The sequence below is a fragment of the Fistularia commersonii genome, chromosome 2, assembly GCF_037954325.1.
Source record: "Fistularia commersonii isolate RoL2024-O1a breed Wild chromosome 2, RoL_Fcom_v1.0, whole genome shotgun sequence".
Classification (NCBI taxonomy): domain Eukaryota; kingdom Metazoa; phylum Chordata; class Actinopteri; order Syngnathiformes; family Fistulariidae; genus Fistularia; species Fistularia commersonii.
Genome location: NC_141285.1, coordinates 8,492,745 through 8,518,096, shown reverse-complemented (window position 1 = coordinate 8,518,096; position 25,352 = coordinate 8,492,745). Strand labels below are relative to the sequence as shown.

Sequence of the window (25,352 nt, the reverse complement as noted above, 5' to 3'; positions counted from 1 at the left end):
AACATCCGGGACTGGGACCTTTGGAGCTAACCAGTATGAGTGGAAACTGGGTAAAGAGGCTAGTGTAGAGAGCGGTTGAAAGGCGGACCCATGACAGCTGTCAGTGTGGACAAAAACACCCCCTGTCCCCATAGGCCGACCAAATGGTGCTCCATTAAATTGTAAGAGGAAAGAAGAAACATATCGGCGGCGTCAATGGTCATTTGAAGGCGTTGCAAAGGTAAGTTTGCAATTTTGGAGGGGGCAGTATGACGGAAAGATCCGTGCCAGTTTGTCCTGTCTTTTTCTCATGAGTCGTGGATAGCTCAAATGCTATTTAGCTAACTACTCAGCTAACCTGGTCAGCTAGCCTCCCATAGAATATCTTCGCTTGTGGGGATATTTGATGAGAGAGAATGTCACGATTTGATATTAATCTCTATATATATGAGTTCAATTTAAGGGAACACGGGGTATTTCAAATGGGACCACGGGAGGATAACAGCCTTGTTAGCAAGTTTAGTTGGCGGATAAATTAGCTGGCTAGCGTAACCTTTCCTTCAACGTCATGTTATTAGCTAGCTACCGCTAACAGGGCAGCGCACCCATTTAACGTGAACGGTAATTCGGCTACGGTAGGTAATTATCGCTTCCCCTAAGTCACAAATTATATAGTCATTATTTTGGACTTTTGGAGTGGTCATTTGTTACGTAGACAGTGACGCCTTGCCAACGACAATCTGTTTGATTGACTTGGTAGATACAAATACAAGTGTAATTTTACATTGTTCCTCCCTAATGCTCAAAACTTGTATTGTGTCCGTACCGGTATTCAATTGTTACATTATTTGATCTGGGGATTCCAGGGGATTAAACTTTAGTCCATCAAACCTAACTGCGCTTTGTCCCGGTCGTGGCGTTTTCTTGCCTTAAGTCAGCCGCCTTGGTCTTTTGTGTTCTTTGATTTGTTGACTTTGAAATTGCCCCTTTTTTGTCTGTCACACGTGTCATTGTTGCATTGATGAGGGATAGCGTCGAACCAGCATGGCTTCAGATCTATTCAAGAAAACAACCGTGTATGCTCAATTTCTTAGCAATGGTTTCCTGACTGCAATGGTAGCTACTAACAGTATTTCTTCCATGACTATGGTCACTGAGGTCATATTTTAGGCAGGTTCATGTCTAGCACCACTCCTTATCCACAACCCTTGTAGGTGCCAGACATGAGTGGTTATCTATTTTAGTAGGAATGGAAGTAACAGATAAGGATTGTGGTTGGTTTGTCAGAGTGAATAAAAGCATGCACAGAGCATAAACTAATGAAAATGCACCAATGATGCATGGTGAAAATGAACATAGACTGGTTTACAAATTATTCAAAGTATTCATCTCTTTTTTTGTCCAGGGATTTTTCAAGAGTCCAGTGCATTTCTTATCTTTGGACATAATTGTTTGGAGCGACAGTTGAAGAGGCATCATGGGGACACAAGGCTCTGGCAGGAAGCGTGCCCCTCTAAAAGATCGATTCTCAGCAGAGGATGAGGCTTTGAGTAGCATTGCCCGAGAGGTAAGATAAATATTGACTTAATTTTTTCTACATTCCTTGCATTGCTTGTCAATGTTAATATGGTTTCTTTCAGCTCAGTATATCCATGATACTCCGATCTTTCAAAGTGGGCAGATGTGTAACAAACAGATGTGTGCACAGATAGAACCATGTTTTGTCCATCCCTTTTAAATAGTTCAGTGTGGAGAAAATGTATGTGACAGCATAAAAACAGGTATCAAATCTGATTCACCACAAATTATTTTGACATATGGTGATACAGATATCCCAAAGTCTAAATAGCGTGAAGTTTAAATCTTGCGATTCCATGCTGTACCCGAATTTTCAAATTTCAAACATGTCAGAATCTTGTGTATATTTTAGACTGACCCGTTGTTGTGAACAGCTAACTGATAACCGTGGTGTTATCCAAAGACATAACTTAGACATAACACAGCATCAGAACACTATTCAAAGGAAAGACTGAAAAATTCTTTATGAAAGCTGGGTTTATTTCATGTGAGTGGCCTTGTTTACAATGTGTTCCTCATGAAAAATCATTCGGTTATTTGTATGATATTTCTATCGAGACCTAAATAGCTTTTCACAAAACTACAAGAAAAGTTTATAAATCAAATATAAAGGTCAAATATAGGCATCTGTACAGTAACCAATCAGTGGATTTAGGGAACTATTCTCTAATGCACAGTTGTATTGTAGTGTAGTGGTCAGTGTTGTGATATCAAGTGGGCATTAGTGCTGGTATGTGGTTATTCAGGTTCTACTTGTTAATTCTAATATATGTCTCAGTGGAGACAGCTGTTTTGGAGCAAAAGGATTCACTTGTAATGTTGTCACTCAGGAGAGGGAAACAGGCCGAGGAGGGAGGCTACCTGGCTTGTAACAACTTGTCCTGGGATTATTCCATTATTCCATTCCTCTGCAGGGCTGCCATACCTTTGCATAGAATTCCAAACATAGAATTCTTACTTTACATGTAACAGTTTAAAGGACTGACAAATAAGCTTGCCCCTAGGTATATACGATACATAGAATAGTTGATTTATAAACCCCTGCTCCTCATGAACTACTGGGGAAAGAATGGTTTGTCTGTGCTGTTTGAAAAGCTATGCAGTGGCTCAGTCTTGGACATTTAGCACATGGCTCCGTTTGCTCTTTATAGTCATGCAGGCTGATCATAGAAACATGAGTCATCTGACCCTCCCCAGTCAGGTCCTAAATTTGAATCTCTTTGTGTAGCTAAACAGTGATTAGACTGACTCTGCAGCGAGTTCAAGGTGTCAGTGTTAAAATTAATAGTAATTTCCTCTGTCCCATATCAAATAATGGAATGCTAGCCACTTCCAAACGTTGGTTAAAGAATCTTGCAGCCCTTCTGCCTGGCTCTGCCTGGCAGGGATCACTGCTGAGAATGAATGTAAATTTGAGCTTGTACTGCGACTAGTGTAGTTCTGAGGCCTCTTACATTACTGAGTAGTCAGTCTTTTTTTAATACCATCAACCTGCTTACAAATCAAATGGTGCCCAAGTGTTGGAAATAGATATTCAACTCAAATATTTCAAAATATGTTTGTCTTTTTATGTTGTTGTTTTTCTGTGTTGATTGAGTTGACCGTTGACACTCACCCTTTCATTATTTTTTTTCTTTTCTATAGAAAAGAAAGTTATTTGAGCCATTAATTATTTGATTAATGGAAGCATAAGCATTTTTTGTGAATTAATTTGAGCATAATGCTACCCTTTTCTGTTTTTTTTCCTCTTAAAACACTGAAAATGATGTGAGATATTACTTTTGATTGTCTTGCATTGATGTTTTAAATAGTAAATATTGCACCAGCTTTAATGTATGTATGTAATGTAATGTATCTATTTTAGATGACATTGTAATATATTGTCAAAGAGAGGTGTGGTGAGAATTCCCTGTAGATTCATGTGTATGAAAAATGCCTCTGAAACCACATATTTCAATCAGTTAGGAAATAGTCATTATTTCCCCTGAAGAATGGGATGAACATTGCAGACATCTTTAGAGTAGACCTGATCTTATGGTTTGTAGCATGGTTTTCACTGTCTGTGCTCTGGAGGTGTGTTTGATGGTGAATGTCTGCTGCTCAGGTTACTGTACGAGTCCCCTGATGTTGCTGTTTTAGAGCTAAGGCTGGATAGGCCAGGCTATAGATAGGACAGAGACAGAGCTCAGCTGTGCTGTTGTGCAGTGCAGGTCATTTTGTCAGACAACTCAACAGGTGCAGTGCACAGTGCTATCTGCTTTTCAGACCATTTCTGATTTGGGTGTCTTTACCTATGTAGTCACATCTTAACTTCTTTCTCCTCCCTGTACAAAGCATAATTTGTTTTAGGCCAGCACCAACCGATGGATTAGAAAAATGTTCACCTGGCATGTGCCGTATATTCACCATAAAAGCAGAGACAGGTTTTTCTTATTTTTCCAAACTTACCAAACATTTTAATGCAGAATAGAACAATTTAATATGTTTACATGAGTATTGTAAGAGATGTGTATTGTAAGAGATATTTCAAAATTTTGATTGATTGCATCTTGGGGGAGTAGTTTCTGAATCAATTCTTACAAATTTAGATATGATCATCTTTCTCTTTCATCGATGAGGAGATTTAATAACTTTTTTAATAATAAAAGATGGGCTGAAGGTAAAAAAAATATTAATCTATATGGTTGCCTAGCAGAGTTTTACTGTGTCCAGGCTGTTCTAGAATAGGAATAGCTTCTATCCGGAAGCCTACTTATCTGGTTCTGCAGTGAGGAAATAGGCGAAATAGGTACAAAAAGATAGTTTATTCATGTTATGCACATTTTCTGAGTTATGCTTTTTTTATGAATGTAACATTCTTTATTGGCACCATGTTTTATTCAGACCATATGTAATTATAAGTTGGTGTGCCATTGCATTGATGCAATGGAAGGATATAGTCACCTATATGTGGCCATGCAGGGACTCAGGGATAATGTGAAGGGCCTCGCTTAAATAAGCGTGGTCCACGTAGCTTTTCATTAAAATTACCCCCTTAACTCCTTTTTGGTCTTTATTAAGCTGTGAGAAAATAACGTAATGATTTTTCTCACTTTCCCCAAAGGATATTTGATTACTTTGGTTTTTATTTAGATTTTTTTTTTGTACTCAATAAACACTGCTCAAGTTATACTGATAGTGATGAATCTTCTTTGTGTTCTCAAGTTGAACCGAACCACAGTATTAAATGCTTACTTTTTTTATCCAAACCAGTTTGTAAGAGGTTGTAACCAGAATTTCCCCCTTGAGCTCATAGAATTAAACCAACTGATCATTTGCACATGTTGCTTCTGATGAGACATCTCCAAAGCACACACTATGAAAAGTCTCACAGAATCTGTCTTATTGAGCTAACTTGTAATTTAGGTCCTGCAGGATATTTTAGGATCATACACTAATGCTGCCGATGCTGTGAGGGGCTCTGACATGATCAATGCATCAGGCAAGATTCTAGGCAACAAGTTACTTGTTTCCATTCATGCCTAACATGTACATTTCTTCTTTTATAGGCAGAAGCCAGGCTTGCAGCAAAGCGGGCAGCTCGGGCAGAGGCAAGGGATATCCGAATGAGGGAACTTGAACGGCAGCAGAAGGAGGTAAATATCATCAGATGAATAGCACTGTCATTGATGAACCATGAGAGCCAGTACAACTGCTGATTCCTTGTTGATTGGCTCATTACTGCCTGATTTGGCTCATCACTGGCAAATAGCTCATTGTCAACTCTCCTCAGACTTAGATTCAGATTGCCCATTTGGGATTAATCGTGCCCTTTATTTGCAAAAATACACCAAAAAAAAAAAAAAAATCCCCATGTCCACAGATGTAACCAAATGTTCTATTCTTGAATGAAATGTATCCCAGTTTTGACATTTCAGCACTTTTGAGTGAAGTATGATTGTATGTTTTTCCTGGCGCTTCCCTTCTTTGGTCTAGCTCTCTTACCACTCATCAGGCAGTTGCAGCAGGAAATGGGGTCAAATCCATCAGTGGATGGTAGGGAAGTGAGAGTGTTGCAAACCTCTCACTCTACTAACGTTGCCTGTTTTAAGGGATTTATCTCCAGTCAATGTTGACTGACTAAACCCGACTCACTGACTGTGCCTCACCATAAAAATATGCTGAGCAGTGTATTTGTTTTGGAGACTCCATATTCTGTGATTGTGTGTTTTTGTGTTGGCAGCGGCCTTTGGCTTTATTTAGAGGGGATGAATAAGCATGCAAAGAGCTAAATTGGAAATGTTGCCATTTTTCTCCCACCCTGTGAATGTTCCAAGCTCTCCATGGTATTAACCTGCATGTTGATGTAATGTCACAGTAAAAGTTGTGTGTCAACTGATCCACCACAAGATATCTGAATGTAATGACTTCGTAAGGTGCCTAGTGATCAAGTAACAATTTAGGTGAGACGGTTTGAGGTTTTCTTCCAGCAAGAATATCTTCCTGCATTATGATATGGTGTCACCTGTTTTATTTGTCATGAGATATTTATGTATATGTACATCTTTTTTAATATGAAAATATAAAAATTCTAGTAGTCGAGCTATTGGTTTTGTTTGCCACTTCTCCATTTGCCCTGTTTGACCATTTTGGTAGAAAGATGTTAACAGAGGTTATTTTGCATGGTTTGGACTTGCATAGCAGCGGCTAAGTTTGCAATGGTTTTATTGGTCGCTGACTAAGTCTCTTCACTTTCTATCTGAAATTCTGAAAATTTTTCTTCCTGACGCTAGGCTGACACAGAAAAAGCCAGAGCCTCTAGTAGTAGTAGATCCCGCAGCCATCATCACCGGGTCTGTATTTTTCCCCAGCATCTTCCTTTTCTCTGCCCTCTATTTTACTTTTTCCTCTTCAACCCTCCCATTAATCTCACATAACCCTGTGTCTTTTTCTCTGATTTCCTGCTGTGAATAATGATCCCACATCACCAGGGGCTGAATGATGATGTCATGTCAGTCCGCAGCTGCAGGGTGCGTACATTAAACACCCCGGCATTGTTATGACTGTGTACTTATGGGGCACACTAATGTATGAGAGGCATTGTTGAAAGCTAATCATCATTGGATAAAAATCTCATTCTGTATTTTGGGAGTTTTTTTGTCTTTTCCTTTTTTCGAGGTCATAATATGATTGAAATGCACTGAGTGTTCTGTTTGTCTTTGTTTTTAGTCAACATCGTCGGCATTACGTGATTTGGGCTCTTACAAGAGTCGGCCCAGTTCTCATAGAAAAGATGCCTTGGTGCGTTCTATCTGGATGTGATTGGCAATGTAATTTTTTTTTTGTGTGTGTTTAACAATCTAACTTTATTTCTGAAGGCAGTATTGATAGGACAAATTTCATTTTCCCCACAATTTCCCCACTGTAGAACAATTTAAAGAAGTATTCTATTCTGCTCTATTCTATAGTAAACAGTTAAAATATCAGATTTTGCATTTATAACACTACCCATGTATGTAAAGTGAATTTTAACCACTTCCCAATAATGTTTTTTTGCTCACTATGGTGACTGCTCATTTGATAACAAGTTCAGGAAAGTAATTTAAAACAATTTGAACCAACACTTACTGCCCCTAATCATTTTAGGTTAAGGGTAATACAAATTTATATATATATATATATATATATATATATATATATATATATATATATATATACACACACATTGACAGAGAAATAATTGTGATATTTGATTTTGAATGGCACTGTCTTTGAATATGACGCCATCAGTTGAACTTGAATATCTTGAAAAATGGCAGAGGTAACCCTCTAATCAGCTTTGTTGTTTTCAATGTATTTATCTTTTTCTGACCACAATTCTCTCTTCAGTCTGATGGCCTTGCCACTAGCTCCAACCTCAAGACATCTCGATCCACTGTATGTACCTGTGTGTCTATCACTAAATCCTATCCTGAAGTTCCCCAATGGGGATCAATAAAGTATGATCTTAGTCTATCAAGGCCATAGGCTTGTCCATTTGTCTTGATATCTCATTATAGTTTTTTACCTTTTTCCTGATGGACAGAGTTCAGTGTACAGTGACTTGCATGGCCATAAAAAGTCTTCATACAGCTCCTCCAGAAAGGACCTGCTGGTCAGTGTACTTCTTAGTTATGTGTTATCTTTGCTGCTAACACATATTAATGCAGTGCAGACAAATGTCAGTGGCTTGACGTGTTGATATGCTGTTAAACAGTTTGACATCAGATATCTCACCACTTATTGTCATGTGATGCGTTTAGCTTTGATTCCAGAAGGAGTGTCTGTCTTTCATTTTAATTACGATTTATTCTGTTCTTACGGCAACTGTAATTTCACTAATGGTACAATGTGTTTCAGAAATCTAATAGATCCCAATGTCTGGTTCAATTCTACATATCTAACAACTATTCAGGAGGATACAGTGTCAACCACTCCAACAGACAAAAGAACAGAATAGAGCATTTGCCGAATTCTCAAAATTAAATGTTAATGCATGTTTTATGTCGGTGGACTTATTTTCAATTAACATACTGCGTATAAAGACTGCTTTGTGCCTTATAATATGCATGGCATAAGAAAAAATAACCAAATCAGCATCAAATTCTAGGAGATGAAGGTGTATAAGAAACCACATTGTGGATATATGCGGTCATAAACCTGCACTTGCGTGAGTGTAAGACTTACGCAGATATTGACCAAATGAAAATTGAAGCATGACATTTAGGGTAAAAACCTGCTTTGCCGGTGTTTATTTGAGGCCATATTATGTTGCTACTCCTACAGACTGGATTATACCATGATCAAAGGAATTACACCAGCCTAAAGAAGACCAAACTACCACCTCCTCCCTCCACCTCCACCTCTCTGCCACGGGTCTGTCCTCCTTCCAGTGCAGTCCACATTTTACCCCCTCTATGCAAAGACATTGATGAACAGTTGGTGAAACTGCTTATCTGTGTTAAATTTTTATGGCCAAATTATTCCTTAGAGATGTGTAAGAACATGTACGTGAATTATCGAATAGCGGTAGCAGAGACTATTAACAGTTTTGCTGTTGTTCTGTTAAAGAAGGACACCAACATCGAGAATGATGTATCAACCTTAAACTGTTTTTATTTGGATTATATTAGTGAGCGCTGATATGAAAAGTTGGTTCTTCACCTTGGTTTAAAACTATGGTGAGTTGACAGTGTTGTGTCAACAGCTTTAAAAATTGTTGCTACAGGCATTCATTCTTGCAAAGTCAGCAAAACTCGCATCCGGTTTTCTAGTACTGCAATTATTGAGTCATTCCCCACACAGCTTTCCTCTGTCCTCTGAATTGACGTCCCCCCGCTGCCCTGCTCTCTTGACAGGCTACCACTTCCTCATCCTCCACCACTGGAGCTGTGCTGCCCCGCAGCTACAGCACGGTTAGTTTGTGATCACTGTATAGCCTCTATCTAACTGCATGCCTTTAGTTAACTTAAGAAGCAGACCTGCCACCTCTCTAATGGCTGCAGACATGAGCTAGGATCCCCATGGTGGTTGAGACTGCTTATATTTAGCTTAGCAACAATCAGAGCACTTGTTAGGGGCTTGATATATGTGCCTCAGGTCGATGAAGTAAGAGTTTATATGAAACCAGCTCTTATATTGCACCAAACCCCATACTTGATGCAGAAAATACAGTTGTTTGTGATCACTGTTTGGTCCATTCTCGTCAACCCCCATAGCTGTCAGATTTATGCCTGCTTTGTCTCTCATATGTGCCCTCAGGCCTCTATTTATGATGAAATTGGTCTTTACAGTTCTGGGCACAGTTCAAGAGCTGTAAGTCATGAGAATATTTGTCAAATAGAATTTTAGTGTCATTAACACAACAGATTGCTGTTGTGCCTGTGACCTGAAGTCTGTCTTTATAATGTCCTGTCACCACATCCCCACCAATTCACCCCCACCCATCCACAGCCTTCTGAATACAGCTGGTACTCTTCTGGAGCCAGCTCCACTCACAGCAGCCCTGTGGTGAGCACCCATAAAAACACCCTGCATGATGTCAGCTAAACCATGCATAAGACTCCCAATACTAACCCCAAGGTCCCCCTTTCACTGTCAAAGCAGCAGGACTACTTTCTCCCCGCTCCAATTTTGATCATGCATTCCATACTTGTTCTGACTTGTTTTAGGGAGCAGTATCCATGGTTGATGTTAGTCTGTTGTGTTGATAAAATTGGAAGCAAGGCTTTATGGTTTGGCTTAGACCTTTTAACTGCGCAATACAAAACAATTGTACCTGCATGAGTAGTATGTTTAGCAGTAATCTATAGGGTTACATTAATTAGAGAAGTCTTCTTGTCAAGTCTTCTGACTGGCTACAGGTGAGCTTGTTTAAAGAAGTGTGTGTGTCTGCTCTGCTTCAGTGTAGACTTTCATCTTGTTTGATTGTGTGCAATTGTGTGTATGTATGTGTGCGTGTCGATCTCAGTCTTCCTCAGATGATGACACTGTCAGCAGTGTGTCCCAGGAGCGCTTGAGCAGAGGCCGCAGGGACAGTGCGGTGAGCTGTAGGGATGAAACTACTCCATTTTGACTGTTGCACTGTTATCGCCCGTCACTCGTCAGCTTTAGTATTGGTTGTTTATAATGTTTATTATTGAGGTATCAAAGGCGGGTTATGCCAATTATTTACAAGTTTCTCTCTTAAACACTTGTGTTTCATTGTTTACAGTCTGCCCACTTCCTGTCTGAATTTGTCTGATGTGTCTTTTTCTTTTTCTCTTCCTCTTTCACACTGTGTATATTCTAAGCAGTCGTCTGACTTCTCAGATATTAGTGAGTCAGCAGCTGATTATTTCAGCCGCTCCAACCGAAGGGGCAGTATTGTGTCTGATCTTGATGATTTGAGCATTCCTGATCTGGACACTGTAAGTGGTAAAAATCCTTGCAAAAGGATGCTAAAAATTGCGTGCCAATAATGGATTACTTTTTATTGTAACTGAGGCATGATTTTAATGTCACATTTATTACCCAAGTGGATGTGAATGACTGCAGTGTTTGACTTGTAATTAATATATGCCATGAGATGAAGTTACTTGATGAATTTTGTTTCATTTTTTTTTTTGTCTTAAATCTGTATAATCTGTGACCATTCAGCACTTACTTGTTTTCATGCCTGGACTTACTACCCAAATTTACACAGAAGAAAATGTCATCACGACGTAGACACATTTTACAAATTGTTCTGTATCTTGGTTTTGACATAATATTTCTCCTTTTTCTTTCAGCTGGATGAAAAATGTGACAAACAGTATTCGGATTACAGTCGGGTGAGCATCTAATAATTGTTGCCTTTCACTTTTACATCTCTACAACTCCTCCCCCCACGCACACACACAAAAACAAAATTATCATGTTGGTTATCTTCAATGAGTCATGGTGTCTTTGTCTTAAAGCTTAGTACCTACATATTGGATCCCTTGTACATTGTGGTCTGGCAAATCGATTTCTTGCAAATACCCTCTATCCACTGCAATAGTCTGTCTATTGTATGGTGAATAATTAAAAACAATCTGATTCATAACATTGTGCTTGAGAAATTGGTGGGTAAACAGTGTTTACCCACCAATTTAGTGTTTACTGAACACTCACGCTGACATACAAATTAGCTGTAACAATGTTGTACCTACTTAGCATAACTATGACAACACACCAACATAGAGGCTTAATCTATGTTCTTTTCAGTCTGTGTATAATGTGAGCAAGGTTATCAAGTACATGAAACTACCTCTTAGCTGCTGACAGAGACAAGCCTGTCTTCAGGAGGATTTGACATTCTACAATGACTTGATAGCAGTGCGGTGTAAAATAAAAGCCAATTGACACATTGTGATTTTTTTTTATGTTTCTATTCTTGACCTGTGTTTTGACATGTTGTCCTTCCAGCCATCTTCCCGCTGCACCACACCAGGTCTGTCAGCTGCGACACTAGCATCGCTAGGTGGCACTTCATCACGACGGGGGAGCACAGATACTGGCAGCGCCTATGACCCAGACACAAGCCTGAGTGAACTTAGGGTAAGTTGTAGGATCTAAATCATCTGGATCATCTATCATGCCTTTTGATTTCATTGCTGCATTATCATACTTCTTAAATCTTTGTTTTTTTTTATGCAATTTATGTCAACGACTTTTCTCTGTACGTAATTCTTCCCTAATTTTTGCCAGTGTTTTGCCCTCTCTGCTGTTTTTAGTTTTGTCTTTAAACACTTTTCTTCATGTATGCACGGGAGGATTGCAAATCTGTTTCTTGTGTCTGGGTCTGCTGATCTTGTGTACCCTAGCTGGACTGTCTCTGAGATGGCAGCACGTTGCTTTATCTTTCCTTAAAAATCCCCACCCTCTCTGATGCCCCAGTTTACCCCAACAATTCCCTCCATCTGCTCCACAGGATATCTATGAACTAAAGGACCAGATTCAGGATGTAGAAGGGCGATACATGCAAGGGCTTAAAGAGCTGAAGGTAGAGGGGCTTTAGCTCACAGCATGCCTTCTCTTGTCCTCTGGGAGCAGAATGGCCTCACTAATCCTCCTCTTCACTCATTCCCTACTGTACCCACTATTCCTCCTAACACGACAACCATGTGTTTATCTGCTTCCTATCCAAAATGCATGATCTCTCCTCACTTGATATAAAGACACTTCCAAATTTGTGCTGCATTCTCAGTCGAATTAAGAAGAGAAATATGCTCCACCAGCTGACAGATGACAGTCATTGTTTGAATTCTTCCACACAGCCCCTCAGTGCTACAATGTTGGATGATCGTTGGGTGTAGTCGATGTGTAGTCGATTTCAGCTGTCGTCTGTTTTCTAGTAACCACCTAATGTTTTTTTTTAAAAAGTAGTAAACTAACAAATTTGGTCTGTGAATGGTTCTTTTTAGAATTTGATCCAACTTTTATACTTGCTTGTTTATATTTAACTCTTGTTTCCATAGTTCTCATCTAGTTCTCTTTTTAGTACTGTTTTTCTTACTGTTTTACTACTGAAGAGAACTGGTTGCATTTTAAACTTTGAGTGATTCATTTTATCCCCTTCACATTTAATGAGTCCCAAAGGATCTGTGTTGAAATGAAAAAAGGTTGAACAAAAACATGCCTCTGGTGTAATCAACCTTAAATTCAGAACATAGAAAAAAATTAAGTATTTGGTCATCTCTTCTCGAAGCTAAGTTATCAGACAGCGCACCTGTTGCATGTAGGTGAAATGTACTTTTAATCATGTGTTGTGTATTTATTAGTATGGCCTCACTCTTTTCAGGAGTCCCTTGCAGAGGTGGAGGAGAAGTATAAGAAAGCCATGGTATCGAATGCACAGCTGGACAATGATAAAGGTAACCTCATCTATCAGGTTGACACACTAAAGGACGTCATAGAAGAGATGGAGGAACAAATGTCAGAGACGAGGAGGGAGCTGGAGGAAAAGTCAAAGGTAAATTATTAAGCCACCTCCCAGAAAAATGCTCTAAATCCATGTAAGGGATTTAAGTATTTACGTGCAAAGGATGTTGCTGGAAAACAAATGTATTTTTTTTCAGGAACTAGAAAGACAAAAGCACACATGTACAGTCCTGCAGCATAAACAAGAAGAACTAAAAGAGGGAATTCGCCAGAGAGATGACCTTATTGAGGTATGGCAGTGTTCTAGTGCACATCACATCGGGCTTCAACTGTCAACACTACAGAAGGTGTTAGTGCTTCTGGGCAGAGTAGACTAGGTTCTTTCGGGGACCTGATAGGATTGATTCACGCTCAACCTTTAAAACCTTCTTCCAAGCTGACTAGCTCAGTTTGATTGCTTTACCTGACCCTGAAAATCATCTGTAATGGTTTAATAAACATTATTTAGTTTAAATATAATGTCTTTTGAACATGTTTCACCTACTTCTATTTTTCAGTTTCTCTTTCTTCATTTACATGCATTTTCACAGTCTCTTTTTCATTGGACTCTCCCCTATTGTGTTCTTATCTTGCACTGTCCCACGTTGTTACTGCACAATACCTGTCCAGGAGAGCCAGCGAACACAGACTAAGTTAGATGCCCTCACCAGAGAGGTGTTTGACCTGCAAGAAACGATAAACTGGAAGGACAAAAAGATTGGGGTAGGAGGGCCTATACAGGTGCTCTAGCAGACTGAGAGGCAATAGAAGGTCAATTATTTTAGTATTAAGATAGTTGCTTGGTTTCCATCCAAATGGGGTGCAAAGAAAAAAAAAGGAATTTGTGAGTCTTTTTGCCCACCACATTTACTTAGATTTTGTTAATCAGGATGACCAGTAAGCAGTGCACATTCCTCAATCTGTTGCTATTACAACTGCTGAAGAAGTGACCACACAGGCGGTTTCCCATTGATTCCAGTGTTTGCGTTTGTTTCAAGTAGGAATTCAAAGAAAGACGTTTCCACCATATCTGCTGCCATCACTCTTGGCATAGCAGAAGTTTCTGTGCACTGTCAATTTACTACATCTGTTTGAACATTCAACTTTTATTTGGTATTACAACTTCCCACCTCCACGAAGTGCAAAAAGAAAAGAAAAAAAAATCACATAAAACAGGTGGATGGAAACCCCATAAGTGTCCTTTTTTGCCTTTCATTGTGCCTGCATAATAGAGACCCTTAGATTATTGGTTACTAGCACACACTTTGACCCATTTTGACTTTAGGGTGTTTTTGCATGTCAGAATAACTGGGGTTTTGGTTTGGATTAAGTTTCCTAAGTTAACTGTGAAAGGATGTTGAAACTTGAGGCTTCTTAAAATAGTGCAAGAAATGCAAAGTATACTCAGTAGAGCTTTTTTGCATGCACTGCATCCAGTACTTACCAAAACTGTAAATGATGTCAAGTCATTATGAAGAAAACATTTTACTTTGTACTGTAAAAACTGGTTACAAATACAATACTATCCCTCTTTATCAATTTCATCATAAATCTAGTAACTCTACCACTACTCTTAACATGTGCAAAGGCAGTTTTATCCTTGTGTGTGTGCATGCATGTCTGCGTGTCTTCAGGGTCTGTGTTTCATTTGTGCAGTGTATTTGTGCATGGCAGATGCTCAGTAGCATGTGCTGTTGCATGCTTGTAATTTCTGTCCAACTTGTCCACTTCCTCCTTTCCTTTCTTGTCTTCTTTCGTGTGTTTGGCCAGGCCCTAGAGAGACAGAAAGAGTACTTTGATTGCATTAGGAATGAGAGAGATGAGCTCAGAGATGAGCTTGCTGACATCAAGGGGAAGGCAAAAGCAGGAGAGGTAGGTCCTCCTAAGTCCTCAGGGGAAAGCAGAGTCAAGATTTGAGGAATTCATTGTTGATCAAAATAAAGTTAAGCCACTGTGTTTCTCTGCTTAACTTCTATGTCACTTTTTGTGCCTTTCATTTACTTTTTTTCCTTTCATCTGCCCATGATTTTACCATGTGTTGTGTATAAGTAATATAGTACCTTAATGTTCCTTCTCACCAAAATAGACTGCAATGCACATTTTAAAATGACTGATTTGAGTGTATTAGTACATAAAATATTTCTGCAAACCTTGTCAAAACACGACCAGATTGAAACTTGGCTTCTTCTCACTGAGGCTTATACAACCTCTGCTTTGGAATGAAGCCACCCTGTCAAGATCATCTGTTTTTCTTTTCTGATTCACAGCACTACCTATCAATGTTGTGCTCTTTTCTGACAGAAACATGGGCTTGTCATCATCCCAGATGGAACACCAAATGGAGACATCAACCATGAGCCTTTGTCTTCAGGAATCACTGTGGTCTCCCAGGAGGCTGCACAGGTGCTGGAGTCTGCAGGAGAGGGTCCGCTGGGTGAGTTGGAGACATAATTTTTTTATACAGAGGGAATGGGGATGTGGCAGTGTTCTCTAATGGCGGTTTTCCACTGCACAGTTCCAGCACGACTTGTTTTGGCTTAACTCTGTTTGGGTGGTTTTCCATTACTTCATAGTACCTCCCCAATGTGAGCGAGGTCGTCTCAGCACGGCAGTACAAAACTGCAATGACATTTTTTTAAACATGACACAAAACACAGACAGTGACAGACACAGAAACAATGGCACACTTGCTACTTGGTCTGCGGCTATTTGGTCACACAAATTAGGAGAAAAGAGTCAGAGAAGGCTACAGATAGCCAGACACATCAGCCATGCTAACAAATAGTGCAGTTGCAATTTTTTTTTTTTTTAAATGGCAGATTTGATTTTGTGTCGACTGCCGTGCTCAATAACGACATTCCCTAGACAATCAGTGGCCATCGGTGTGTTGTCATATTTTTTGTATCAGCTAACTTGGAACCTCACAAGAGTAGCCACTAAAAAAACTGGGACCGGGTACTTGGTAATAGCTCTAATAAAAACCCCAAATCAACAGTTGTGTTGGAACTGTCTTGGAAAGCACTAGATGTTTAAAGGAACTGTTGACATAAAAGTTAACATTGAGTCCAAAAATCAAATCAGTTGGGTAAAGATATTAAGGAGGTTGGGATTTTTTGACAGCAGGGGTTAGTTTGTTATTGTTATTTTTGAAGAAAATAATATTACAACTTCAACTTTGTTGTAAAGTAAATCTGAAAAGGTGTATGTACGTCAGACATATACTAAAAGGTAACCCTCTAATTCACTGTTTCATGAAAATGAAATGAAATAGTTCCATGAGCTATCCATGTAATTCTCAATGTCTGTTTGTGCTTGCTACGGTCACGGTGTCTTTGTAGGACTGACAAACTACCCAGGTGTTCATGTTGTGTGTTTGTTAGTGTTGCAATAATACAAATCAGTGTAGTCTTTCTTCCCTAGCGATGTGTTTTCTGTTGAAATTCTTACATATCATATAGTCAATAAAGGTTTTGACAAATGTTCTGGAAGAAAAAAATACCGTTTTTGCTGCTAAAAATGTTTAACAATTAAATTACCCATAGTGCAATCAAAATCCTGAATCCAGCTGTGTTGAACATAGGTGGTTCAGATTCAGTGAAACATTTGTAGTTAATGTATTGATGAATTTCTATTCATGGCAACTACAACTCCTTTCTAATGTGTATTGAGTTTTTGCCTTTGAGTAAATGGTGTAAGTAAATTGTAATTTTCCTGTGTTTTGTAGATGTCAGGCTACGAAAGTTGGCTGAGGAGAAGGATGAACTGTTGGCTCAGATCAGGAAACTGAAGAATCAGCTTGAGGAGGAACGGCAGAAGCACTCAAAGGTGGAGAATGTATACACAGACGGGGAGAGGATGGAGAACGGCACAGATCTCTACTTAATTGAGATGCAAAGTAAGTTGGATCTCCTTGGCTACATAGTTATTGTGGGATGTTTGATGTTATTATCTTCAAACTCTAATTATGTTTTAAAACTCGCACTCTTCCATATGTTTTTTTTTCCTTTGGTATAATTGAACGACCCACCCACCAGCACTGTCCCTTTTTCCATTTCCATCACAAAAAAATGGGTCTTTCAAATTTGAAATAAAATCACTTTTAGCTCTTCCTGTTTGTTTTAAAAAAAATGTTTTTAGTTATTTTATTATTCTCTTGCTAATTGCTTGTTCATCTTGACTATTTTTAGTTTTTGAAGTCTGGCATGCCTTTTTTTATGATTTTAATGGTAATTTTTTGCTGGTATTCCAGGTAATTTCTTGAGAACTTAGGTTTTCGATATTGTCCTAGTTTTTTTAATCGACCAAGTAGATTTTCTGAGAGTAAGTAAATTGATGCAGAAATAATTCCTGTAATTATTTTTATAGTCGCAAGCATAATTTTTTCTTCTTTTTTTATTCCTAGGAGATGCCAACAGGCAAATTTTTGAATATAAATTCAAGCTTTCCAAGGCGGAACAGGAACTGGGTACAATGGAACAAAATGTAAGTGAAATGGATTAAGATATATACATCATCTTAAGAAATGATTCTTTAAAATAGATAACAGCAATTTTACAGATTCAAAACTGGATTTTAGACAACTAAGTGAATGTTTACTCTTCTCTGTGCTTCAGATCAGCCGACTTGAAGGGCAAGTGTCCCGATACAAGGCACAAGCTGACAACGCTGAGAAAATAGAAGATGAGCTTAAGGCAGAAAAGCGTAAACTTCAAAGAGAGGCAAGGACCATGTCGAATCTTAAAATCCTTCCGGTCATGACATGGCGTAGGTTAACCTTATTCCTCTGTGCACCTACAGCTGCGCACGTCTCTGGACAAGATAGAAGAGATGGAGACGACCAACAATCACCTCATGAAGCGGCTGGAGAAGATGAAGGCTAACAGGAACGCTCTGCTGTCCCAGCAGTGAGACCAAGGCAGTGCCACGGAAGCCCTTAAACTCGCACCGCAGACCTCTGACTGCCATATTGCATCTGGAGCACATTTTGAGCTGTAAAGCATTTGTAGCTAACCAAAACACTAAAAAAAAAAAAAAACCTTGTAGCAGATAAAAAAAAAATTAAAACGGAAAAAAGAACTTTTTGCTAAACCAGGAAGAGTCTTGAATGTTATTTTTTCTGAGGAATGAGTCAGAAACTTAACTAATGAAACTATCAAGTTGCTGGGACATACATCTGAGAATTTTTCTCAAGACACTGCTTTTCAAAGGTTTGTTCTACATTAGCCACAAGATCTTATTTTCTTTCTGGTTGGGTGCCTGTCTGTACTTTATTCTTTTGATAAGTTGCATGAATGAGTATAATGATGCTTTAAAAAAAAAAATCATCCCTCACGGCTGCTCTGGCCCGCATCTTCCCAGCTTTCTGCCCCACAGTGAAGTGCCTTTTCACACTAGGAGACTGGGGATCTGCACTGCTCTGCCAAACTAATGGTTTAACAGGTGCACGATGACGATGTATTTTAAAAAGGTGCAGTTTGAAAATATATAGAAGTGACTGCTGCAGTTTCATTGAGTTTTTTTCAGATATTTAAAAGATTTCTTGAAAATAAATGTAATTTACAGAACCCTGTACACAATGTGTATCTTTACATGTTTGAATCTGCATTTGAGTAATGTCAATTTGTCAGGTGTGAATATTGCTGATTGCCTAGATGGAATTTCATATTGCTTGGTAAAACCTGAAGTTTGCTTCTTTAAAGTCTCAAGTTTGTTTTTTTTGGCTGAGATAACTGGAAACATCTCCCCGGGAAAGAATATATCATGGAAACATAACTTTGCATGTCTTCCTCAGGGAAAATGTAGATTAGTGAAACATAATTTCCATCTGTTATATACGCGCGTCAGTGTGAGGTATTAGTATCATTAGTGTGGATGTACATTGATACCTGCATATCATAAAGAGGGAGCAGCTTTCTGTTGTATTATATTCTGAGGTATTGTAAGGACCTGTGATCCAGTAGTTGTTTTCCTGGCTGCAGAAATAGTCAAAATCATGTGAAGGATGTCTAATTAAAAAAAAAAAACATTTAAAATGATGAAGACAAATTTAATAGAAATAATTTTAATTTCAACACAATGTACATCTGGAATGAAGGAAAAACAAATAGTAGGTCTGGTGAGTTTTCAGCACCTTTCAAACACTTTGTAGAGGTCGGGTAAGTTGGCAATCTGCAGCACCGTGCCATCCTCGTTCAAGCTCTTTGGAGGACTAAAGAGGTTTCGGAGAGCCTGACAGACAACGTGCTCTACTGTCCACTGCCACGAGTTCAACTCTGCATCCTGAGACAAATCACATCAATTAGTTTTTTTTTTTGGATATCTATATTGGAAAGAAATGGAAATAAGTTCTAGAATGCAATAATATTTTACAGCTGCACATTTCAAAGATTTGGGATCAGAACTATTTTATGATTGCATGTTATTTCAACAAACAGCAAGTTTGGATGTTCTTGAACTTGGGCTTGCCAATCCATGATGCAACCCTTTATAATATGAAAAAAAAAATTCAATTTTTTTTTAAATTTGTTTCCAGCTGTGTGAACATGAACATGAGAATCCCACCTGAGCATCCCCAGGCTCTGCCTCCAGGATGTACTTTTTCCTGATGGAGTAGAACATGCTGCATTCCTTACTGAAGTCTCTAAAGCAATCCTTCTCACTGTCCCAGTTCACCTGTGCACAAACCAGCCAACAGGGGGCTTCAGATAACCCATTTTGTAATCGTGTGTAATGTGGAGACACAAGCAAAGCCATCACCTCAGTTGCCAGGCGTAAGATAAACATGGGTAGGCCTTCCATGATAGGTGTGTACTTGTCAAGCAGTAATGGCAATCCTGTAAGAGTTCCCTCCTGGAAATGATAAGACCAGAAAAATATCTATTACTGTGATGATCAAAAAATCAAAAATAATCTTAGAAATGTATTAAGTATCCACACTGACCTGGTCTATCTCCATGGAGAAGTAGTCCTCCAGCATCTCTGCCTTGTTCTTCAGGAAGTCCACAATGTACTGAGCCAGGCTTTCTTTGGGCCCATCCTCTTCTGACCAGCCACTCTCCTCAGAGTCCAGAGCCAACATGGCAAGGTCATAAATTGGAGCTGGGGTCTTAATAAAAAAATATATTATATACTAAATGAAAGAAAAAAAAATCCAAAATCAAACAAAGTCTTTTTTTTTTTTAACCATATTCTGGTCATTTACAATCCACATACTTACAGATAGTCGAAGTACCCCAAAGTTCCCAAAATCATAGATGAGTATTTGATAGAAGAGCTCCTGGCTAAGAGAAAAAAAAAAAGATTTAAAAAAAAAAAAAAGGAAAATGAGGAACAGCCAGCCAGCACACTTGCTCTGCCTGCTGAGGACCTCACCTGAGTCTACTGGTGTTGAGCAGGTACAGCTTTGTCTGATGCTGGATCAGGGTCCACTGGGGGTTGACGCATCCCACAAATGAATGATTCTGCAACATTTCCTGAAGACCTGTGGGTACACGCAATACGATATACCAAGGCCCATTTCGCTTTGAGACCAGAGCTGATCTAATGAAACCTAAGGACTGCGTGGCAGCAGTTTGACCGGCTTGGTTGTACCTTTGTGTGAGTTCTCATCAATGTCACTCCTCAGCTCTTTGATGCTGGTAAGTTTGATGACTCGCCTCCTAAGTGTAGCTGAAGCTGTCGCGACCTCCTCTCCCCCCTCCTGCTGCTCCTCTGTCCTGGGACGCTTCCTGGTGTACCACATACAGACCATTTCTATATAAAACTGTGTCCACCCGAGGGGACGAGATAATCCACAGTTGTACAATTTTAAACTTATTTCGCTGATAAGATACCAGTCTCTGATTTAGAGAGCCAGCTGGCACAAAGATGCCATCAGCCAGTATTCAAGTAGGAACTTCAAAGTAATAAGTTCAAATAGGAACCATGGCAAGACCTAAGATGCTATTTTTAAGTTTCATCCTTAGTCGGTTGAGTCGGACTAGACTCTGCTTTAAATCAAAGCGGTGAGTTTATCAACACTTTTGGTTGTAATAACAGTAGCGAGATGTTGAAAATAATTAAGCACTTAGAGTGAGAGGTAAAAAATGTCTGCCTATATATTAATTGGTAATCCAAAACATCTAGCTACAGCTCCTCAAAAGCAGCAGTCCAGAAATGTTTCAAACAAAGACCCCAGGTAGTGATTAACTGGTGTTTTGTTTTGTTTTTTAACGCACTGTCAACATCAGATGATGTGACGCAAACTAAGTTGAGAGCCCGGCAGCATTTTACACTATTCAAAAACCAAAACAAACTGCACTCACCTTCGAACATCAGGAGCACCAAGGGCTTCTTGGCCGTCATCTCTCAACTCATCCGCCTCCTGCCCGTCAGGGGCCTCCAATATGTCCATGTCATCTATTTCTGCTTCGGCTGTCCTGGCCGTCTTGCTCGCAGCCTCCCTGCTGCTTGCAACAGTTGGTTCGGGGTCTGGAAGAGACTTCTCTTTGGGCTGGAGGAAGGCGTCCAGCTTTTGTGCACGACAGTCGGTCCTCACCATCTGATGTGCATAGACCCGTTCGCCAGATGCTGATGCTGCACGGGACGACTTGACCTCACCACCACCTGAGACTGACAGCCCCGGTAACAAAGTCTGCAAAAAAACACAACAGGCAAAAATGTAATTCTAAAATTGTTTTTCTTACAAATAAGTGAAAAGAATAGACTTGAGATGAGCACTGTTCAACGACTGTGTCATGGATTTTTGTCCAGTATTAAATAAAATTATATTCTACTGCATACATCAAGGCTGTTTGCTTTTTTTTTTCGTTAATATAAAAATTATTCAATTATTTGCAAAGAATTTTTTTCGTGCACAAGCCGACTTGATTGTTTTCAAAACTCTGGGGAAAAGCCCATTAATAACTTCATTTGAGCAATTTTACCTGAGTGAAATATGTGCGTGAGGAGTTTGAACCCAGCAGCTTGCTCTCGATGTGCTTCTGAATGCTCTCGATGACACTGTCCTCGTGTAAAAAATGCACCTCGTGCTTTGTTGGGTGGACGTTTACATCTACATTTTGTGGGGAGATCTCCAAGCTGAGGTGATAAGATAGAGACATTGAATTTAAAAAATGCAAACGTTTAAGGTTGCATTTGATTACATAGAAAAAAAAAGCAAATCCATGTTATCCACCTTAGATAGAGGAAAGGGTGTGAGTTCTTGGGCAGGTATGCAGCATAAACGGTCTCCACTGCTTTTTTCAGGGCACTTGACTCCACCAGACGATCTGACAGATCACAATTTCCAATTAGCCAGTAAGGTTAAACAGCCTGTAAGCAATATTTTCTAAATTTTATTCTGCACATACGGTTAATGAAGAGGACCAGGATGCATTTCTTCACCGAGTAATTTGCATTTGTGACATAGCCTTTCAGCTTGTATGCGAGCTTTTGGTCTTCAAATCCAACTTCGATCAACTCCCTGGGAACATACCAGGAATAGTGGTTAGGTGATAAGATGTCACATACCTGCAAAGATCATAGCATTTTTTCTTTGGCTGACTGATACCTGCTGACTGCATTGCCGAAAACACCTCGAATATTATCTACTACACTTGCATTGGGTAGAGTCCTTACATCTGCTACTGTCTCTCCTTGCTGGAAAAGGAAGACGACATAGTGAATCAATTATAGAAGTAAAGGAGGAATATCCTGCATTGGCTTTGTTTCCTCTGTAGCTACAGCTCACCTTCTTTACAGAGAAGCTTTTCCCTGAATTGTGAATGGCATACCTGCAAGAAAACGTGGAATATTTTGACTGTGTACAGAATAATGCAAAAATAAAGGAAAAAAAGACGGGCTGAACAGGAAAGCTCAGACCACCCCACCTGCTAACCACCTCTACAATCCGAGAATATTCATCGCCTGGGCTTTTTAGAGCTTTCCTCCGAGTGGACACATTATAGAAGAGATCTTCCACCTGCAGACAGCCGGGGTCTACTGTAGCACTTGTTTTAAAAATAAATGATAGATAAATAAATAATGAAAAACATCTTTTGGCGAAAAGGTAATGCACATACGAGTATTTGTGTTCCCTGGTTTCCGGCACAGGGTTTAGGGGGGCCTTTGAGTTTGCCATCACTGTAGCTGGCTCTGCACAAAAACAGGAAAGGACAAAATGTGAATATCCAGAACTGTCAAGCTGATAACCCAAAGGAGCAGGTGAGAGGGTCCAAACCTGTAGGCACACTTGGCATTAGCCGTCTTTGTTGTTATGGTCACATGAGCAACATGGCTTATACTAGCAAGGGCCTGCAAACATAGAAAAGGAAATGTTGTCAGCTCTCTATATTTCTATGAGACGTTAAGTAATGACTGACTCAAACCTGAATTGGCCCCTGAGTAACCAGTTGGCATCGCTGCTCACCTCTCCCCTAAATCCATAGGTAGCGATAGCTGAGAGGTCCTCAAAAGTCTGGAGTTTGCTTGTGGTGAACCGCTCACATACTATTTCCATGTCTTCTTTCTGTATCATGAATATGGCAGAGCTTGGTTGGAAAAATAGAAGCAGCTTTCAGAGATCAGATACATTGTCAGCATTGACAGACAAAGATAAGTAAATAATCTAAACATAAACTTTTATTAAAGATGTGCTTATGTATTGAAATGTAATGATATACAAAGAAACATCTGAGTATCTTGATATACCTTTTTCCTCATCCATCTGTACTTTAAACATTTTGAGAGACACCAAAATATTATATAAAAGGTTGAAAGATTTTGGGAAACATACGCATCTTAACATGGCAGGGGAGTGTTGAACGATACTGCATCTTAGAAATGAGAATGTAACATTTCAGTTTGCCTTAAACTTATCTAACACGCTTCTAAAGTAACATTTCCAAAATGGTAAAAACAAGAATTTTACTGTCACAACAAATTATTGTCCTTATTTTGTTTAGAATTGTTCATTGGTTTCTTAATTTATTAAGAAAATGTTTGTTGATTGCTTTCAAGATCATGACAGTTTTAGAGCTTTTGACTAGCCTTACTGAGTCAGTATTTTTATTTGATAGTTGATAGTAGTTAATTTTGCCGACATGGTGAATTAATGTCAAATTGCAGTCCTTTCAATTATATTGGGGCTTCTATAACGTAATCTGAGCCGTGTATGTTAGAAGCAAGATTCCGGATCTAACTATATAACGTGATATTTAGTCACATACTGGTGCAGCTGTGGCTCAGTTGATAAAGCAGGTGTCCTTCCAATTGGATGGTTGACAGTTTAATTCCCGTCAATAATCTTACCCGATCACAATCTGATAGAAACAAGTTATTAAATCTGAAAAGTGACAATGGGGGTCGGAGCACTTCCAGCCCAGTTTCCTACCCTGATGCCAGTGCCATTGTCCTGGATCTGGAGGAGCTTCAGCCCACCATCCCTCACTGTCACCTGGATGCTGGTGGACTTGGCGTCCAGACTTGGACATGGGACACAGAACCGCATTTACTTTTGATATGCGACACCACTTGGAGGGTTCGCCCTCAAAAACACAATCCTTACAATAATTTTACATTTGCTGGCACTTCAAACTCGTTTGACTTGGGCATTCGTTCAGACAGCAATATTTGTAAACAATGTCTCTATATTTACCAGTTTTCAAGCATTTCTTTGACGGCGTTAGCAGGTCGCTGGATAACTTCCCCGGCAGCTATCCGGTTGACAACGGTCTCATCGAGCCTTCGGATAACTCCTGCCATGCTTTTAAGTATTGTGGACTGTTTCAGTCCCCCTGAAAGCAAATTAAAGAAACTAGAGTACGTGTGTGTGTGTATGTGTGTATACACTTAGCATGAAATGTGGAACAACTGCAAGAAACGGAGAGGAACAGCCATGATTACGAAGCAGGTACAAATAGAACGACGTCTCACTTTGACTTACTTTCAGTTTTTATCTAAGTCAATGGTTTACCAGTCGTTAAGAACGTTTTACGAACAGTTTTCCTAAAAAGAACTGTCATAACAAAAACGTCTGTTATCTGAAGCAAGAAAAATGTAACAATGAAAGTATTCTGTATTCTGAAGAGAGCCGCTGCCCCCCCCTTTTCAGGCGAGTAAAGCATCTTTAAAACACACACGATCTTTGTTGGTACCGCGCGCAATGCTGTAATTGGAGCGGAGGACAAATTAGGGCGGGGCTTGGAACCCAAATACGGAAACATCTTGCGGGAGGGCTTTGTCTGACTTTTACTTTTACAGACTGAACTAACCACACGGCGTTCTCACTACATGTAACTCTCGACACGTTAATATCTTTAAATTCGAAAATCTCTCGCATATTCCGTACTGCTGCTATAATAGCTTATACATATTAC

General features: G+C 39.4%; 2 protein-coding genes across 10 annotated transcripts; one reads left to right on the top strand and one right to left on the bottom strand.

The window, feature by feature from the left end:
- The first annotated feature begins 55 nt into the window (after positions 1 to 55).
- On the top strand, positions 56 to 18,697 carry lrrfip2 (leucine rich repeat (in FLII) interacting protein 2). 7 transcript variants are annotated; one of them, XM_086165920.1, is made up of 27 exons: positions 56 to 220; positions 1,385 to 1,546; positions 5,106 to 5,192; positions 5,533 to 5,592; positions 6,330 to 6,389; positions 6,528 to 6,566; positions 6,766 to 6,837; positions 7,426 to 7,473; positions 7,622 to 7,690; positions 8,362 to 8,451; positions 8,934 to 8,990; positions 9,337 to 9,390; positions 9,529 to 9,585; positions 10,046 to 10,117; positions 10,371 to 10,484; positions 10,845 to 10,886; positions 11,503 to 11,634; positions 12,008 to 12,079; positions 12,878 to 13,048; positions 13,155 to 13,247; positions 13,627 to 13,719; positions 14,767 to 14,868; positions 15,298 to 15,430; positions 16,721 to 16,891; positions 17,399 to 17,478; positions 17,610 to 17,714; positions 17,794 to 18,697. In XM_086165920.1, exons 2-27 carry the CDS (start codon positions 1,457 to 1,459, stop codon positions 17,902 to 17,904), a joined length of 2,274 nt encoding a protein of 757 aa, XP_086022046.1. In that variant the 5' UTR covers positions 56 to 220; positions 1,385 to 1,456; the 3' UTR covers positions 17,905 to 18,697. The 7 variants fall into 7 exon arrangements, with proteins under 7 accessions (XP_086022046.1, XP_086022055.1, XP_086022062.1 ...); XM_086165929.1 differs by lacking the exon at positions 6,766 to 6,837; XM_086165936.1 differs by lacking the exon at positions 12,008 to 12,079.
- Positions 18,698 to 19,045: 348 nt separating this feature from the next.
- mlh1 (mutL homolog 1, colon cancer, nonpolyposis type 2 (E. coli)) lies at positions 19,046 to 24,871 on the bottom strand. Of its 3 annotated transcripts, none has more exons than XR_015107583.1 (19): positions 24,632 to 24,871; positions 24,368 to 24,458; positions 23,405 to 23,503; positions 23,216 to 23,289; positions 23,058 to 23,130; positions 22,866 to 22,957; positions 22,727 to 22,769; positions 22,547 to 22,635; positions 22,347 to 22,459; positions 22,172 to 22,265; positions 21,921 to 22,074; positions 21,300 to 21,628; positions 20,587 to 20,723; positions 20,368 to 20,476; positions 20,213 to 20,272; positions 19,937 to 20,101; positions 19,753 to 19,845; positions 19,558 to 19,668; positions 19,046 to 19,275 (listed from the first exon to the last, which is right to left on the bottom strand). XR_015107583.1 is itself a non-coding variant. In XM_086165901.1 (19 exons), the coding sequence occupies exons 1-19, from the start codon at positions 24,736 to 24,738 to the stop codon at positions 19,120 to 19,122; spliced, it is 2,193 nt and encodes a 730-aa protein (XP_086022027.1). In that variant the 5' UTR covers positions 24,739 to 24,871; the 3' UTR covers positions 19,046 to 19,119. The 3 variants fall into 3 exon arrangements, 2 of the variants coding, with proteins under 2 accessions (XP_086022027.1, XP_086022016.1); XM_086165901.1 differs by having other exon boundaries at positions 20,213 to 20,276; XM_086165890.1 differs by having other exon boundaries at positions 19,558 to 19,845; positions 20,213 to 20,276.
- Positions 24,872 to 25,352: the final 481 nt, after the last annotated feature.

Coding starts and splice junctions, on each gene's coding strand:
- lrrfip2 (XM_086165920.1), top strand. CDS start 1,457: ATGGGGACACAAGGCTCTGGCAGGAAGCGTGCCCCTCTAAAAGATCGA. Junction 13,248..13,626: donor AGAGAGATGACCTTATTGAG/GTATGGCAGTGT, acceptor ATACCTGTCCAG/GAGAGCCAGCGAACACAGAC. Junction 17,715..17,793: donor AGCGTAAACTTCAAAGAGAG/GCAAGGACCATG, acceptor GTGCACCTACAG/CTGCGCACGTCTCTGGACAA.
- mlh1 (XM_086165890.1), bottom strand. CDS start 24,738: ATGGCAGGAGTTATCCGAAGGCTCGATGAGACCGTTGTCAACCGGATA. Junction 22,770..22,865: donor ATTGTAGAGGTGGTTAGCAG/GTGGGGTGGTCT, acceptor GTTTTCTTGCAG/GTATGCCATTCACAATTCAG. Junction 20,102..20,212: donor TTGGGGTACTTCGACTATCT/GTAAGTATGTGG, acceptor TTTTTTATTAAG/ACCCCAGCTCCAATTTATGA.